This window comes from Delphinus delphis, chromosome 18, assembly GCF_949987515.2.
Source record: "Delphinus delphis chromosome 18, mDelDel1.2, whole genome shotgun sequence".
NCBI lineage: Eukaryota > Metazoa > Chordata > Mammalia > Artiodactyla > Delphinidae > Delphinus > Delphinus delphis.
Window position 1 is genome coordinate 21526794 of NC_082700.1, and position 19538 is coordinate 21546331.

The 19538-nt window shown below is 38.5% G+C and overlaps 1 protein-coding gene across 2 annotated transcripts in view; it reads right to left on the reverse strand.

Annotated features, from left to right (window-relative positions):
• Positions 1-5239: 5239 nt before the first annotated feature.
• Positions 5240-19538, reverse strand: part of GPALPP1 (GPALPP motifs containing 1) — a 34720-nt gene continuing 20421 nt past the window's right edge. The window contains exons 7-9 of one of the 2 annotated variants that reach the window (XM_059995481.1): positions 18411-18509; positions 13260-13478; positions 5240-8415 (exon numbers count right to left, since the gene is read on the reverse strand). In XM_059995481.1, coding sequence (XP_059851464.1) covers positions 13260-13478; positions 18411-18509 — 318 coding nt within the window. In that variant the 3' untranslated portion in view covers positions 5240-8415. Of the gene's footprint in view, positions 8416-9542; positions 12639-13259; positions 13479-18410; positions 18510-19538 lie in introns of those variants that run through there. The other variant, XM_059995480.1, reaches the window with a different exon arrangement.

Below are 19538 nucleotides of genomic sequence, written 5' to 3' on the forward strand. Positions count from 1 at the left end.
TTATACCAAACCTGCCAGCCCCTGACCCCTTCCTCTGAGCAAATGACCTGTCTCTTCTGGGTGGAATGCAGGTTTTCTATCCAGAGTCCATGGTTGGGATTCAAAGGTTGGGAAACTGAAATTATATGTAAGAATCTGTGTAATGTGCATTTTTAAGAGGTGAAAAATCCAGAGTGTTCATCATATTCTCAACACACCCAAAGGTTAGAAAAACCTTGATTTCAGCAAATTGAGGATGCCAGGAATAATCTCCCTTATCCTTTTGAACTTTACCTAAAACCTATTGATACCCGTAACTGCCCTCATTTCCTTTTCTCTACTTTCAGAGGATGTGGATCTCTCTTCCTGTTTATCTAAGGCCAATCACTATTCATCATCCTTTAACTCCCCCCTTTCAGCGAGATTATTTTCTCTTAGCTCCCCATCTCTCCCTTCCACTGTCTTTCCTTTCAAACTGGTCGCTCTCAATCCCAAACACACATAACAGCACCACCACCCAAGCCCCTGTGTTGCTCTCTGTCTGTTTTGCTCTCAGCTCAACCTTGGTAGATCCTGCTGCCTCCTTTGTGACCTCCTGGTGTCCTGTGTGCATGTTTGTCCTGAACTTGCTGAGCTGCATTATCACAGCTGTTTCTCTGTATCTGTCTCTCCTTAGGCTGTGAAGTTGAGGACCACATCTTAATCATTTCTGCATCCCTAGACCAGGGGCTCAAACATTGTGGGAGCTCAGTAAATATTTGTACACAGGACTTAATTTAGTTCTCCTTCTGTAGACTTCCTTCTTCTCTATTGAGTTCTTTCCTTGAGGTATAGAAACTAGAACAGGAAGCAGTACAACTTTTTCTTGTATTTCTTTTCTCTCTTATATTATCCAATACTCTACTAGCTTTTGGGGGCTATAGCTACACAGTGAGTTGGTCTGAATGACTCCTGAACCCTTTTCTGCCTTGTAACTAAGAACTCAAAGCTCATACTCTAGTAAGTATAATTTGTATTATCATCGCCTAAATTAATGTCATTACTACCCACACTGAACCTTAACTGCTTGTGAGGCAGTACAAACAAAGCTCATTTAGAAATAGTTACCTATGTAAGGAAAAATATTCTACCTTTTTTCTCTGTAGAAAGATACATTTACACATGATCTAATTGCCATGTATAGGAGGCCAGCAGTACTATGGCAATATATCTGACTGCTAACTTTAAACAACAATTTATTAATGAACTACCTTCACTTGACAACACTTCTTTTTTAAAAAATCCATTTCTAAGTACTCCATATCAGGCCTTTTACTGATTGTAGTGTTTTTTTGTTTTTTCAAATTTTTGCCTGCCCAGAATATATTTTCTTTTGGTAACAATCCCTCCAGTTTCTCCTAGGGAACCATTATGCATGGAGGCCAGAACCCTCAGAGCATCTGACAAATCTACTGGCCACCATGTCCTCAACCAATGACGACTGCTGATGAGAAGCTGCTAACACTAGGCCTCATCTTTGGCTTGATGAAGCGAAGGCGAATTTGCTTCCTGTCTTGTTACATTAGTTTCCTAGGGTTGCCGCAAAAAAAAACTACCACAAACTTTGTAACTTAGAATTTATCTCTCACAGTTGTGGAGGCTGGAAGTGTGAAATCGAAGTGTCAGAAGGCTCTAGGGGAGAATCCTTCTTTGCCTCTTCCAGCTTCTAGTAGCTTGTAGAGTGCCTTGGCTTGTGGCAACAAAACTTCAATCTGTCTCCATCTTCCCGTGGCCTTCTTCTTGGTGTGTCTTTGTGTCTTAAATCTCCCTTTCCTTTCTCTTGTAAGGATACCAGTCATTGGATGTAGGGCCCAACCCAAATCCAGGATGATCTCATCCTGAGATCCTTCATTTAGTTATATCTGCAAAGATCCTTCTTCCAAATAAGGTCACATTCTGAGGTTCCGGGTGGACATGCCTTTTGGGGCCACTATCCAGCCCATGACACTTGCCTCTGGCACTCCTCCAGATCCAGCTCTGCAGATGCTCAAGAGGTAAATCTGAGAATCTCCTACCCCCCTTCCTGTTTCCTCCTACTTTCGTGATTTGGGAGTTTGTGGCCCCAACTTTGGCTAACACCTCTCGAGGGCTGCCTCAGATATTGGACACCTTCTATCAAGATACATGATAAATTGGCAATGGCAGGTAGGCTTCCTCGCTATTGATTGGGTTGAAGCTGGCAATCCTTTATGTATTTTTTCATTTCCTTCTCTTCTTTTTTCTTGTCTTGTTTGTAAATGGAAAGGCTAAATAAATCATTTTGAGTTGTGTTGTGATTTATACATGGCAGCAGAATGTGGTGAATAAACTATGACAGCCTCATTTCTTTCTTTTTTTTTTTTTTTTTGCAGTACACGGGCCTCTCACCGCCGTGGCCTCTCCCGCCGTGGAGCACAGCCTCCGGACACGCAGGCTCAGCGGCCATGGCTCACGGGCCAAGCCGCTCCACGGCATGCGGGATCCTCCCGGACCGGGGCACGAACCCGCGTCCCCTGCATCGACAGGCAGACACCCAACCACTGCGCCACCAGGGAAGCCCCTCATTTCTTACCTACTTTGGGCTAAATGTACTTCTTGATGTCAGAGGATTTCACGGAACCAAATAAGCCGGGGACAAGCAGTGCTGTCTCACTGGGCAGAACCTACCGACGCTAAGTCATCTCTAAAGCAGGTCAGTGTGTGCTTGTTCCCTCCCCAAACCTCCCACACAAAGATTCATAACCAGGAGAACTGGTAGAAGCTACCTAATGAAAAGGAGATTCACAAAAAAGAAAAAAAAAACAAGCCAAAAAGGGAATTTCCTGGTGGTCCAGTGGTTAGGACTTTGCACCCTCACTGCCGAGGGCCTGGGTTTGATCCCTGGTTGGGGAACAAAGATCCCACAAGCCGTGCAGCATGGCCAAAAACAAAGGGGGGGGGTGTTCACAAAGGTGAACCTGGGGTGAATAGACAGGTAGATGGGTTATATCCCATTTTTGTAAACAAAACACTGGTATTCTCATTAACAAATTGGTGGGAATAAAAAATGAGATGGGGGCTATTGCAAGCATCAGATGTTTTGTCCTTTGTAGCACGTTACCTTGTTTCCAGTTACAGCACTTTCACTTTCTTTTAGGGAGCTACCCTCCCAAGTTCTCAACCTATGTGGTTTAGATCAGGTTTAACCCACCCTTTGGCTTCAAACGTAGAGATGTGAACCAGCCTGGGCTATTGGGTGACCTCCTGACCATATGATTGATTCAGGGGTAAACAAGTGACCAAAGCTGGTCCCTAGAGCCAATTAGCCTTAGTCCTTGGGCATTATTGGCTGGAACTAGTGGGAAAGAGAGGCCTTCTTTTCAGTGGTTGCTAAGCTGGTAGGATGTCAGTTTAGAGGGTCTGCTATCTCTGCCTGTCACCACCTGGGAAGCCCACCTAAAGATGAAGTCCACACAGAGGAAGCAGGCTGGGGGACAGGGACAGAATCCTGGCGACATGAACTGGGCATCCACATCCAGTTGCACCTCAAGCCAGGGTTATCTTTTTTTGCTTAAGCCAGTTTGAGTTTGGTTTCTACCACTTGCTGCCAAGAGTCCTGATAAATATAGGAATCTTCTGAGGTCGTAAGAAATGAGTGGGTCTGTTATCCACGGGTCTACAATAATGATAACCAGCATTTATTGCTGGATTTTGTGCTAACTGCTTAAGTGTGTCATCTCATGTAATCCTCATAACACCCTATGAGGTATCAGTGCCCCCATTTTAAGACAAATTACAGCAGAGATAGGTTAAGAAACTTTCGCAAGTTTACACAGCTAGTGGCAGTGCCAGGATTTGATCCCAAGATGCTGTCTCCAAAATTTCCGCTCTTAACTAGCAGAGTATAACTCCCTGATGTTACTCAGAGCTCTTACTTGCAAACAAAATAGTATACCTGGCCAGTTTAAGCAGGTCTGGAAGCTATATAACCAGGGATATGTCCAACCTCACTGCAATGCTCCAGTGTTACCACCGTTCCATACCACACCGCGGGCCTCCAACATGGTGGGTCACAACAGTGATGCTTGGGACTGGGTACCAGAAATGCCACCTCTGCTGCTGTTGAAAATCTAGCCACCTCCACCACAAGGTGATTCTAGGAATGTCTGCTTCTTTACTTTTCTCTCCTTGGAATCCCAGTCCTACGTGGGTACATTGGATTGGCTGAGCCCAGGCCACATACTTGTGCTCTATCAGCAAGGAAAGCTGGGGAATGAGTTCTGCCTTCTGTTCTTTGAATCAAGAGGCTCAGTGGCCACAGCATAACAGCAATCTGACTTTTTTGATTCTAGAAATCTTAATATGCCATGTTTGGACCAAACCAAGTTTGGTTCTTACACTTCGGAGTGCATCAGAATTACCTGGGGAGCTCGCCAAAAACCGATGCCTGAGCCCACACCAAAACCTACAGACAATCAAAATCTCTGATAATGAGGCGAGGGCATCTATATTTTTAATAAGCTCTCAGGGGATTCTGATGAACACTGAAGTTTCAAAAACATTGACCTAGAGGATTTTGTTGTCTAAATTGGTCCACACCATGTTTGTTCAACTATCACCCTCATCCCTCTAAACCTAGGGATTACTCAGTTCTGATAAATGCTGAACTAAAGATGCAGTCCTTCTGCGTGTTGATATGCACTAATTAGAAAGAATATAAGGACTTCCCTGGTGGCGCAGTGGTTAAGAATCTGCCTGCCAATGCAGGGGACACAGGTTAGATCCCTAGTCCAGGAAGATCCCACATGCCACAGAGCAACTAAGCCCATGTGCCACAACTACTGAGCCTGCACTCTAGAGCCCGCGAGCTACAACTACTGAGCCTGTGTGCCACAACTACTGAAGCCCACGTGCCTAGAGCTCATGCACCGCAACGAAGAGTAGCCCCTGCTCGCCACAACTAGAGAAAGCCTGCACGCAGCCATGAAGGCCCAACGCAGCCAAAAATTAAAAAATAAATAAATAAATTTATTTTTAAAAAAGAATATAAATGTGATTTTTTAAAAAGCTCTTTATGATTAGATGGTAAAAGGAAATGCTCTGAATCCATCTTTTCATGTTTTCTTAGAAGGACCACAGTATTATGAATGGGTCAACTGACATCTTATACGTTGATAGGGTGAGTACTAATCTTGTCTTTATTGACAAACCAGTTTGACTGATAAACATTTTTAATTCTAAGAGTCTCAGTCTCCAAGTATGACAATTTTATTAACCAGTGTACAAGGCTGTTGGGAAAAAAAGACATTTAAAAGACTGTAACGTGTCCAGTTAAAATGAAGACTGAAAATTGGGTACAATTTCTAGATTGATCTTTCTGGCCAGTGTCAAATTAATTATGTCTGTACCTGTTGTAAAAAGTAGCAACCTTAGGTTAATAAACTGCTTTCTTTAAATGTATAGTGTGGATGAGGTATTACAGTATTATGTATTCTTAGGGGAGCAAGATGTGTTGCTTTCAGCATTACTCAAAAAGATAAAAATCATCCTAAGTTATATTCATAGGCAACTCCATTTATTCTTTTCTGTCCAGTGATAAAAGGAGCAAGTTTATTTTTATCTCAGAGCGCTGATTATGTAAAGAGAAAACTTTAGGACAAAATACCTGATCATATGGTCTGTTCAGCCAACATTAACCCATCCTAAGGAAACCAAATGGAAGTTCTCTTAAGGGCTGCACAGTGGAAAGGAGGTGATCAGACAGACTTGAAAATGAGCTTCAAAATGCTTTTCAATATTCTAGCTTAGGTTCTGGACATTTTTCAGTCTTAATACAATCATGTACCTTTGCTGTTTGCCATTATCTATAGTCATCTTTTATTAGCAAATGCAGAAACTGATATCTAAAAGTGTATTTGCTAGCTTAGTTCAAATAATACCTTAGCTGCCAAAGCAGTTACCTAAGACTTTAAAATACTTCAGTAACATTCACTGATTAATTCCCCCAAAGAAAATAGTCACAAGGCACCCACTCTGAAGTTCATCTTTAGCATCCCATTGAGCCCCCTAACCCTTTCAATGTTCTGTACTTCCAGGGCATTCAGTGATCTCACAAGGACCCAGGCAGCCAGGGACAAGGATCTTATAACCTAACTATTGTTCCCAGGGACTCTCCCATTTTAAAAGGCACCCAAGAGAAGGCAAAGTCTAATGAAATTAGACTGAATTACCACTGACAGTATAATCTTAAACCCTGTAGCACCTGGCTGGTAAAAAATGTTTCAAGAATGAAAACTTTTAAGCATCAATTCACTCAAGAGAAATGATAATCCACTCCTCATAATGCAAGTATTATCATACTGGTGATTATAGCCATGTAACATAAAATGACTATGTATTTAAGAATATTTAATATAGGAAAGTGGAACGCATCAACAAGGGAGAGGGGAGTGTTTAGAGGAACATGTATGATAAGTGCGGCGATTCTCAAACTTGAGCTGACAAACAATAACGGGATAATTGTTAAAAATGGAGATTTCCTGACTGTAACCTCAAAGATCCCCATTCAACAGGGGTGGGTTTGGGAATCTGCATCTAAACAAGCTCCCCAGGTGATTCTGATGGAGGTGGTTCAAGGCTCTCAAATTAAGAAACAGGTCTACTGTATTCTCCAGTCCCCAAATGAAAAGGTTCTGCCATGTCCTGGAATTCTAAAGATTAATTGCTATCAATTAATTAATTGATTGATATCAATCGATATCTATTGAATTCATCTGGTGTTATTTAGCTCTTAAAAAGGCTGTATATAATCCTCAATAATTAGGCCTAAGAGGAGGAAATGAACAATCATTTATAACAAATTCTGAAAAAAAAAAAAACGCAAACAGCTCTACTTAAGTAATTGCAGGTTTGGTGATAAAGTATAGGCAGGAGTTCAATGTACTAATATTCTGATAACTGATGACCGTTATTAGTGAGGATTCACACAGGTTTTTAGAGCAAGGGCCTAAGGTATGAATTCAGATATGTTTAGGAAATTCTGGAAGGCCAGTAAGGTAGATCTTTGATGTTAGGATACATCAGGCCAACTCCTGTGCGACGTTTATGACTTGACCAAGAGCCACTCTCCTCTGGGAGGCTCCTTTTACCTTCTAAAACCGGGTTAATTGCAGTTACATGGGCTTCCTAGTATCTGCTGGCACAGGGACCAACCCTACGCGTATCTCTCACTGTCCACCGCCCACACTGGTGCGATTCTTCAAACACCAAAGAACGAATGCTTCAGGGTTTTTGCATACGTGGTCTGTAAGCACCTTTTGGCAGGAAAGGGCTGGTTGCAGGAAAGGGGGCTCTGCAGGAGGCCCCTTTTGTCTTATCACTTACCTTAAACCTGGCAGCCCCATGCTCTACTCAACTCGGGTCCCAGCACACCTTTCAATTTTTTGATCACACAATACCTTGCCTAACCTGTTCTTTCCATGGATCAAAGTAGAAATGAAGAAAACATATATAACAGATGATCAGATCTCTTCCCTAGCTTCCCCTTCAGTAATCTCACGAACAAACCGTGTGAAGCCAACTGTGTGAACAAGACAGCATCTATAAGCCTGCACGACGAGCCTGCACAGAGCGGGATGGGGATGACTCTGATCCCCCCATCTCAATGATTGAGGTTACTTCCCTTTTTCCGTTTAAAAACTTTCCTGACTGAGCAGAATCTTTGGAGGTGGTTTTAGGGGGACACTGAGTCCACAATCTCCCCAGATCGCCAGCGTTCTGATTAAAAAAGCAGCTTTCCTTTCTCGCGACATTTGCCTCTCTCTTGAGTTATTGACTGAGCAGCGAGCAGCCAGACCTGATTTGGTAACAAGTCATTTTTCAAACTGCTAGTTTGTCATTTTTTTAGGTTTCAGCTTAAATAACATCTCTTCAGATAGATTTTCCTTATCACCTTACTCAGGTAGGATTTCCATCCTCAATTACCTGTTGGATTGTCCCATTACCCTGTTTTCTTTATAACACTAACCACAGTTTGTGGCGCCCCCCCCCAGTTTTACGGAGAATTGACATACATCACTTATGAGTTTACGGTGGACAGCACAACGGTTTGATTTACATATTGTTAAATGATACAACAGGTTGCGCTAACATCCATCTTCTCATATAGACACAATAAAAAGAAAAAAAAATTTCTCCTTGTGACGCGCATTCTTAGGATTTACTCTCTTAACTTCCCTATACACCATACAGCAGTATTAGCTATAGTCATCATGATATACACTTACTTGGTCTTTTTAACTGAGATCTTCTGCTCTCCCACGTCTCACGAGGCAGGGAATCTGCGTTACTTACCTGTGAACACTCTGTAGTGACTAGCACAGAACCTCCTCTCATGGACGAGGGCTACGAATGTCTGGTTCACCACTGTGTTCTTAGCACCTAGGACACACCCGGGTATTTAACAAATGTTTACTGAATGAACAAACACATTATCTCCTTAAGAAATACTTATTATAGGGAACTGATCTGAAAACTCAAGGGCTTTCTTTCCTTGGATCCTGTATGTCCAGATTCCTATCATTCAATGCTTAGCTTTTGTATTGCAAAGTATCTCTTTGGTCACTTCCCCAGTTAAGGAAGAGAGAAATTTCTGTAATAACCTAAATGGGAAAAGAATTTGAGAAAGAATAGATATATGTATATGTATCACTGAATCACTTTGCTGTACACGTGAAACTAACACAACATTGTTATTCAACTATACTCCAATATAAAATAAAAATTTTTAAAAAATAAAGAGAGAAATCCCAAGTCCTGTCTCCTTAGTAATTCGGTTTCTAACTCTGATCCTATATAACACAAAATTGGGACTTAAAAAAAAAAGAGGTTCATTTCCCCTGGAATTATAAAAGAATACATGCTTCCTGAAAGAATTCGAGAAGTAGAAAAACGGAAAAAAAACAAACCCAAAACAAAAAACCGTAAAATCTCATAATCAACCAATCCAGAAAAAACCCACCAACTGTCAAATAAAAATGGAATATTGGTTACAAACCCAGTGCCAGCCCCTCTTGTGCCATGGTGCTCTTAAGAGCATTTCCAATTTGTCTGTCTTGTGTTTCTAAATAGTTTATATTTGTAGTTATACTGGGGTAATGAAAATCTGGCAGGTGAGTTGGAGTGAAAGACTTTTTTTTTTAACCCACAACAGCCCACAATGATCTGGTTGGTTAGAATAAATCTTTACAGGATATTCTCTTTATGCACATTGCCTGCTTCAGATAAGCTAATAATATTAAAAGAAACAAAACAAAAATAAAAGACGACAACTTCTCAGATACAGATGCAACTTTATTCATACATAAAAAAAATCACACCTCAGGAATTCTTCTTTTCTAAAAACAGTCTTTTAATTATAAAGTTCAAGATGAAAAGATTGAAAGGGGCAGTGTATAACTTTTTAATTTTGTACATACTCTAGTCACGGTTAAATATTTAAGCTGCAAAAAAATATACCTCTCCTATAATAGGAAATGCACGACCTTTTGTAACTGCAGACTAAAATGACATGATGGTGTCAAAAGCCAAAGTAAAAAAATTTAACAGTCTGAAGTAGAAGACTTGGTACTGATGTTACATGGGTACTATCCTAGCTACTTCCCCCATGTTGGCTATTCCTCTTAGGTATACAACTCAACAGAGACTTTTTTGTGAACAATACTTGTCATTGCCATGGAAAAAGTGAAGAGAAGTGATAAGGGCTCCTGTAAATAGTCTAAAAACTATCTCCCACGATCATACGTTTCTAAGTAATATATAATGTTAACATTATCCACCCTATATAAGAAACAAAAAGTGCCAAGATGTTTCAGGATCAAATAATTTATATGATAACTGTTAATCTATTCTGGAGCATGTAGGCCTCAGTACCATCTAAAGCCCAACCTTACTTCCAAAAAAAATCATTAATTCAAAGAACCATAAAATGTTCAAGTGATAAATGTCAAGTAGCTGTTACATCTCAACAAGATAAAAAATTCTTCGAAAACTGTAGCTTTTCTTTTCTTTCTCTGTTTGGCATAGGGCTTAATTTATGATATTTTTCCCAATACAAAAAAATTTATTGGATGAGACAGCCTTATTATGGGTGTAGCTACCACCGCTCACCTTTTGTCTCCCCTCCCAATTCCCCCACTTGCTAAAGCCATTTATTTACCAGTAACGATGTTATTATTTGAAGGATCAAAATCTACCTGAGATGACAATTTAGACAGCTGAACAAAATCATATAATTTCAGGGACAATGAACTTAAATGTCACCTTCACCAAACAGTAAAGAATGTTAAAATGTCTGCTCCCCTCTTTGAACTTAGTGTTGTTCTTTTTTCTTCTTCATTTTTAAGTTTCAAAAGAGGTCACAGCTCTACAAAATTTGGCCAAGAAGTACAGAAAATTAAAAAGTTCTTAGCAGAAAATGTCAACAATCCCAATTTTCTGCCAAATGGAGAGGAGAATTGATTTACCAGGCCTTTTGCGGCTTTGGAAGAGGGAAGGGAATAAGATGAACACCACCTGTCTATCCTGTTCAGATAGCTACTTCCTTCTTTTATTGTCAATGTTGTTATATTGGGTTTGGTCTCTCCATGGGGCAAAAACCTCTGGCTTGGCCTCACATTTCGTTAAAACTGTCCTCAGGGTGGCATGAGAGAGCATTAGACCTGAGGTACCATGTAAGGTGGTCACTCATGGAAACTATTAATATTTTCTCCCTTTTGTTAAGGTCACAGACATTCCAAGGGTGATGGAAGAAATAGTAAGTACATACTAGAGAAATATCCCTATCTACCTTCAGGTAAGGAAAGCAAAGCAAAAGTAAGTATCCAAAGATGACACTTTTACATTAAAAATACCAAAACTTCTCAAAAATATATATTAGGAATTTACATAAGGATGAGGAATTAGAAAACATTTATTCCTTTCGTCAGGGAAAAAAATCATAACAAAATTAATGAAAGTAATAGATGCTCCTGTACAAAGTTTTCTGTTCAGAAAATATCATCCACTAAAAATGACATCTTTGGTCAAAAGGTAGCTCTGTTCAATCTGCTTAGACTAGACTTTTTCAATTTGCTTAGGAGAAAAATTCATCTTACAAATAGTAACACTCTGAGTAGGTTACGGTTATGGAAGATCATTGTACTTCTATGATCAGGAGAAAAATCTGTCACATAATTTGATTGAACAGTTTATTCAGTTTTCATGAAGCCTACATGAGTCAGGACTCAGAATCCTTTTTCATTAAAACCGTGTGCTTCATCAAAACTAGAGCACAGAACTAGCAGAACAATCGGGATTAATCTGTAAGAAAATATAACTTCCAGAATTTGAATTTAAGCTTTAACTATTAAGAGTTTTGTTTAATATCTTAAGGGGCAGTGCTTAAAGCATCACAAACTTACAATACTACAATACTCCATCTGTGTTTTTTTTTTTAACATCTTTATTGGAGTATAATTGCTTTATGTCGTGTCAGTTTCTGCTGTATAACAAAGTGAATCACCTATACATATACATATATCCCCATATCTCCTCCCTCTTGCGTCTCCCTCCCACCTTCCCTATCCCACCCCTCTGGGTGGCACAAAGCATCGAGCTGATCTCCCTGTGCTATGCAGCTGCTTCCCACTAGCCATCTATTTTACATTTGGTAGTGTATATATGTCAATGCTACTCTCTCACTTTGTCCCAGCTTACATCAGGATGGTTTTGATTACAGTTTCCATTTCCATTTTTGTATTCAGGGATTATGAGTTTGATTTTTTTTAAAAGTTACTTATGACTGATATAAAAGATCTGTCCCCAGTAAATTAGCTAAAGCATGTTAAATATAAATGAATCAAGTCAGATCATCCCAAAGCAGGTTAAAGACTTAGAAAGCTTTGGTGGAGATCACAGAGACCAGGTCTCAGACTTCACACTGGGAACGGTTAATGGTGTTCTCTTGTCCCTCAGATTGCCTTCCCTAGAAATACTTACTGAAGTTGGAAAAATCAAAATAGTTTTTCCTTAGCACATGAAATAATGCAGAGGTCCCTCCTTCCCGAACAGACCAAAAAATCCAAACCACAAATAAAAAGCCCTGATTGCCACAACAAGCAAATTGATAACGAAATGGACAAAACCTCCATACCCTCTATTTTCAAGTAAATGTTGTGTATTCACTGGCTGCAGTTTAGAGGGAAACCCAAACAATTTCAAATTCATGGATTCACTGTGAGGACCCGACACACCACCCAGGGCAAGTTCATAATATCTGATGAGGGGGTCTGAGCTGTGGGAGAGACTCAGTGGATGGTCCTGACCAGATCTTAACTGGGCACTTGTGAGACAGCACAAAAATTAGGGAGTGGCGGGGAGGGGGGGAATCCTCAAAAAAATTATTTGAAGAAAAGCCGACATTTCCTCAGAAGCCAAAGACACATAAAATTCTACTCTATGTAAGACACACTGATTTCATGTTTCCACGTGACTTTAAAGGACGCGTGGTTTGTAAGACTAAAGCAATCCTCTAATCTTAAGAAACTCAAAATAAAGGAAGAAAGATGGACAGACAGAAAAAAAGAGTATTCTTCAACTCTTCTTCATTGCACAGGGAAATCCCCCTGAAGTAAGAATAAGAAAATTCAGTAAGTTGGAAAATATTTCTCACTTTAACCGTATTTTCCCTGAAAGTCACATTTTAATATTGATGTAGGTTTCATACAATTAAAAATCACAAAGATTTTAAGAAGCAACCTTAGCTTTTATGTAATCACCATTACGAACCCTTGTCAGTTCGGGCTATGTATGAGTGATGTAACGGTTTTGAACCTTAACTTACAGAGAACATTTCAAAAGCAATGAACATCTTTTGTGATCTTGTTTAACATAAAAAGACTGCTAGCAAACCTCATTCCTTAATAAAGCATGCATATTTACCCAAGCTTCAAACCACACTTTCCTTTGCCATGTCTCACAAATGAAAAGCTTTTATTTCAGCATTTTGAATAGTAATGCCCTGTTAGGTTATTACGAGGACAAGTCTACTTTCCCAGTATACAACATTTTTTATTCCACAAGGCTGAATTTTCAAACCTCACAGTTTACTTAGAAAATAAAGATCTGCAGGTTTATAATCTACTTTATTATAAAAGGAAATAAATTTTTACACAGTTATATATAACAGTATTTAGAAAAGTTCAAATTTATCAGTATGAAAATATACCTCACTGAAATATACTTACTTATAAAAACATATTGCCTTTGCCATGTGAAAACCTGGTGTTTAGTTCCCTAGATTTCTTTATCAGGGCTTTTTTCTGAGCTTCATCAAACCGATGAACTTTGAGATCCGTATCACGGTTAAATGGTATTCTTTCTTGGGGCTTATTTTTATCTTCAGCAGCCTTATTCTTTAGTTTTTTCTGATGAATGTCCATAAGAGATTCTGGCCTTTTTGATTCCTGGGGAGAGCAAGACAGTAGAAAGAAAAATCTTATATAGATCATTGACAGAATATAATCATGAAACAAAAGAATGAAGTAGTAATGGTAAACATGAAGGAGGGCGATTTACAAACCCAATAGGTTTTTCCAAACCTAAGACAGCATCTCTGAAGAAAATGTGTTATCAGAGGCAAATTCAATTATACCAACTATATGCCACACAATAAAAAAAGAGCAAGACGGAGAGTAAACTAATGTTTAAATAACCCTCATGAAAATCATTGTGTGATTAGTCAGCATTAGAGGCTGAACCAAGAACACAGGTGAGAAAGAAGAGCAATTACTTTCTCACTTGGGAGCCTGGTTAAAGCTTCATGGATGGGCTGGTCCGTGAACCCTGAACGGGTGGAACTGAAGAGACGGGCACTGCCAGGCGGAGGCTAAAGCAAGTGCAAAGCAGAACAACCGCGGCGCAGAGATGACAAGATCCAAGGCCAGTGCAGGAAAAGCTGGCATAGTCTGTGTGCCAAGAGAATTTTTGTCCTTTCAGCTTTATCTCCTTCATTTTCTTTCTTTTTAGCTGGGGTAGGTGCTCACATTTTCTTTTTCTTTTCCTTTTTCTTAAATTGAAGTATAGCTGATTTACAACACATTAGTTTCACATTTTCAAATATATCTAGTAGGATGAGGTTTGAACAAAGTCAACTGGTTTCATAAATTGGAGTCTTTACAGACCTTTTGGTATTGGTTAAACTAAAAGACAGAACAGCCCTGGATTGGAGAAGCAGGGAGTGGGACGCAGGAGTAGATGCAGGTAGTACAGACCAGCAGCCATCAAACTGCGATATATGTATCCCTGGGGGCCACACGGAGTGGATTCCATGGGGTATGAAGGCATGGAGAATTTCAACGTTACCTACTCATCATTCTCAACTTCTTAGCCTCACTTAAAGCTGACTTGCCTGGTAATGCATCTCGTGAGGATGTCTCCCCTCTCCTATTTAACAAAGGAGAGGCCTTTCAGAATCTTATTACAGAATGTTGTCTTGGACAGAAAGTCTCCAGAGCATCAAATAAAAAACCTGAAATACTGTATGAATGAAACTTCTTCTAATCAAGGAACTGTAAACCCAGGAGGCTTTGTGTCCTTTTGTGTCTCAAACATATTTCTCATAAGAGCATAATGTCCTTTCGGAATGGGTAGTTTGGCTCTTGTTGGAATGTTCTGAATTCAGATATACTGCAGAATGGGGCAATGAAAGAAAAGACAATTTTTGCTTAACAACCACATCTCTTCCAGGCCCTGCCTCCTGTCAGAGAATATATTTGAGAGCAAAGACATGAGGAGAGCTCAGTAAAAGCAAAATAACTGGTAAGAAACGATGAAGGTGGCAGCATTTTATTTTATCAGAAGACAAACTCATGGCACCTACCCACCTACGTTACAATTCAGAAGTGTCATAGGAATGATCATAATCACATCTATTTGAACAGAGAAATGGAGTCAGACTGTCTCACAGAAAGTCAGTCTCAATCACCCGTATGATTTGACAATGAGATCTGACTTTATCAATTAAGTTATGTGGTTGCTATTTCCTATACATTGAGCTCTATCTGGATGCTGAATTAGTAAATATTTATTTGAATTAGCATTATTTCCATGTTCTCAATCCCTCTCATTTCATAAATTGGTCATTTCATAAATCTTGGTGAAGTCTTTAGGAAACAAATTGATTTGCAAGTTAAGTGCTTTCGAATTCTTTATTTTTAATGAAAACTGGAGGTGAAAAAAAATCAAATGTTGCTAAGAAAAAATAACCTATCAATACACATAGCAGGGAGAAACAGTTTAGACCTAAAGTTCTGCATTTGGAAAAATCTGGTTAGCAACGATGGTGCTGACATTTTCAACACTGGTGACCTTAGGCAAGTTATTTAAGCCTCAATTTTTCAGCTGTAAGATAATAAATCATAATAGTAATAATGTCTAAATATTTGGATGAGGTAGGAGTTAAGTAATCTAATTAATACAAAGGATTTAGTAATGTGGCGGGGTTCATAAGAATCAGTCAAGGGACTTCCCTGGTGGCGCAGTGGTTAAGAATCCGCCTGCCAATGCAGGGGACATGGGTTCGAGCCCTGGGCCGGGAAGATCCCACATGCCGTGGAGCAACTAAGCACGTGAGCCACAACTATTGAGCCTGTGCTCCAGAGCCCGCGAGCCACAACTACTAAGCCTGTGCGCCTAGAGCCCGTGCTCCGCAACAAGAGAAGCCACCGCAATGAGAAGCCTGCGCACCGCTTTGAAGAGTAGCCCCCGCTCACTGCAACTAGAGGAAGCCTGCGTGCAGCAACAAAGACCCAACGCAGCCACAAAAAAAAAAAAAAAAAAAAAAGAATCATTCAATACATGTTAAGTATTCAATTTACTTAGCATATACTATATTGTAATCCTCACAACATCTCTATAAATTAACTGTTATTATTCCCATTATACAGATTTGGAAAGTGAGAATGAGAAAATAAGCCCTGTTCAGGAGGGCTGGAGAGTCAGGGCACTATAGCCCTTCCTCACTCTCTTTACCCTGTCCCTCAGTATCCAGTAGGGTGGCAATGCTGCCAGCTTGTGACCTTTGGAGAAAAGATGGAAAATGGTCCTCAGCTGAGAAGTTATTAAATGTCTAGCCGTTCTGAATGCAAAAAAAAAGACCAATGTGAAAAAAATCAAAGTTGAGAGAGAGTTGACAGTTGAGAGATCATTAATAATAATTTTTTGTTAATAGATTATAAGGTTTAAGTAAGTAACAAAAATCACACCAAAAGCCAATTCATGTAGAGATCAATTTGCTAAATGACTGGTTTGCTGATTTACCAAATTTAATCGTTTAACAAAAATGTGTAGGTTTTATATTAATTTGCAAAAAGCCAGGGCAATTTATTTTGAATGGGCGAGTTTTTCAGCAGTTTTTGAAAATTCATGCTAAGATTCTAGTTGTTTGGTTTTTATTTTGCCTTCATGGTAATATTTTAAAGAGTGTTCAATTTATCAATACTAAGAGTTATAAGGTGGTTTAGTCTTAAGACTATATTAATATTTTGAAAACTGTATCTCATAAGTAACCAAAATTTCAGCATAAGATTAGAACGCTAATTTTTTGGATGTGTTTTAAAATAAATTGCAGACACTGTTACATGTATCCCTAGTATTTCAGCATGATTTCACTAACCAGAGTTCAATACTTGTTTACAATTTTTTCTTTTAAAGTAAATTTACATACAATGAAATGCGCAAACCTTAATACTACATTCATTGAGTTTTACAATTCAAACTCCTAGCAATTTCTGGAACATATTTCCATCACCTCAGAAAGCTCTGTATGCCCCTTCCTAGTCCATCTCCACAATCCCACTCCAACAACTATTCTGTTTTTTTCCCCACCATAGATTCATTTTGCTTATTGTAGAGCTTCATGTAAATGGAATCATACAGTAGTACTTGGGTAGGAAGTCCTGTGTAAGACTCCCTTCGCTCAGCATAATGACTTTGAGATTAATCCACGTTGTTGCATTTATTTGTAATTTGTTCCTTTTTATTGCCAGGTAGTATTTTATCATGAACACAGTTTGGCTTTTTCTTTCTCTTACTGATGGACAGCTGGGTTGCTTGAAGTATTTAGCTGTTATGAATAAAGCTTCTATGAACATTCCTGTATAAGTCTTTTAGAAGCTATTATGAGTGAAGCACGCTCGAGTCTACAAAAACATGTTTTCATCTGTCTTACATAAACACCCAGGGGTGGAGTTGCAGGGTCATAGGGTAGGTGTTCGTTTAGTTTTATAAGAAATGCCTGTTTGGAAAAAGGCCCAGCTTGTTAATTTTCAGCTATTCTTCCTTTCTAACATAACTCATTACAGCTATAAATTTTGCCTCTAAGTGCCACTTTATATTACACCTCACACATTTTGATATGTTGTATTGAATATTATTTTATCATTCAGTTTAGGTATTCCATTATTATGTCTTCTTTGATGTAAAGCTTAAATTTTGAATTATCTAATTTCCAGTTGTGTAGGGCTTTTAAGTTATTCTGAAGTTTAATTTAAATTCTTCGTGGTGCCTGAATGATGGTGATTCTTTCAATTTTGTTGAGACTTGACTTTGAGCTGGTCAGTTTTCAAAGATGTTCCATTTGGGTTGGGTTTCTGGTCAGTTTCCAACTATGTTTCATGTATGCTTCACTGTTTGTGGTACTGGTCTATATATGCCCAATAAATCATGCTAACTGTGTTTTTAATGCTTATGGAAATTCTCATGAACTAATACGCTAGGAACAGAAGGTAATTTTCCTGAATACCTTTCAGGAACCAAAGGGTTCAATGGTTTACATTTATTCTTTGAGCTGGAACACTAGTGGTTTTTTTTGGTTTTTTTTGTTTTTGTTTTTTTTATGAGTAAGAGACTATTACAAAATAATAATATGCCCAGTGAATACTGACTGTTTAGTTTATAAATTTAAATTGAACCATATTTTAATTTTTATATTTATATAGATTTATATTTTTCTCCCATATTTAAATCATTACATCAAACATTCCAAATCAGCTTACAATTTAAAATGTAAGAATTGGGCTCTCTAGGAGTTAGTAGGGCTCTTACTTTATAATCATGTGCTACCCATCTCTAGGAATTGAATTTCTGATATATGACTTAAGTAAAAAGTGAACTGAAAATGTTATGAGATGCATTAAAAAAGCCTACACTAAAGGACTACACACACACACACACACATATACACATACACACAAGAGTATTTTTCAGAACAGATGTATAGAAAAAGACTGAGATGAAAAGGAAGACTAAGAAAGAGAAACAAGAAAAAGAGAAAAAATGAGAAGAGCATTAAAAGATGGGAAAAAATGAAAGGCCATATATTTTATCCCCTGACTTACATTGTATGCGGATACCTGCTCGGCCAATCTCTTTTCCATTCCTGTCAATATATGTTCTTCATCCTTCTTATTGAATGACTTTCTTGCTTCTGGTGTCTCCTGAGGAACGAACACAGAAAACACATTACTAAACCATATAATTAAGAGAAAATAAAAAAAATACTATTATGTTAACTCAGATTGAGTAATAGGAGACTAAATGAAGCCAGGCCCGTTGAATCTCTTCCCACTAGAAATGTTAATATACTTGATACGGGATCTGTTAGTGTCCTACTCTAACATTTACCTGAAAACAAGAAAAAACCCCAAAACAACTCTAACCAATCAACTAACTGGATTTTATCAAACTCAGAGATGAGAATGACAAACAATAATGAAATGTAGAAGAGAAAATAAGGCTTAAAAAGAAATCTTATATTATCTGTTTTCAAAGCTAGGAAAAGCACTCTTGAGGGAAAAAAAATTAAAAGAAATAAATGGGGTACAGAAAAAGTAAAAATAAAACTATCTTTATTCACAGAGGACATGACTGGCAATGTAGAAAATGCCAACGAATCTATTAAAAAACTCTTGGCATTAGTAAGCATAAGTGTAGCAAAGCTGCAGGATGCTAGGTCAACATACAAAATATACCAGCAATGAACAACTGGAATTTGAAATTTAAAAAGAAATACCATTTACCATAGCACACACACACACGCAAATGAAATACTTAGGTAAATTTCCAATAAATTTTAGTTAGGGAAAAAAAGTATTCTGGAGAATATAGTCCCAGCCAGGAAAGAAGAAGGCCCATATAAAATCAACTGAAAACCACTTTCCACAAAGCATGTTTTTATACTGTTGCTGTTTGCTTAAGAAAGCCAAGGAGGTCCCCACACCATTTTTACCTTAATGATGGACTAAAACAACATTGTACTTAATAAATAAAGTATGTTAAAAAACATACGAGTAGCTCATCTCTTCTTTTTCCATAAAAATTTCCCCAGAAAGATTCTTTTACTTGTAAATATTAAGAGAAAAAATGATGTTCTGATAAGATGGAGGTGAAAACCTGACCAGTTAAGAGTTAGTAAATCTAGTCAAGACTGGGAAAAGAGAACATAACAGATCTTATTCAATTAATTT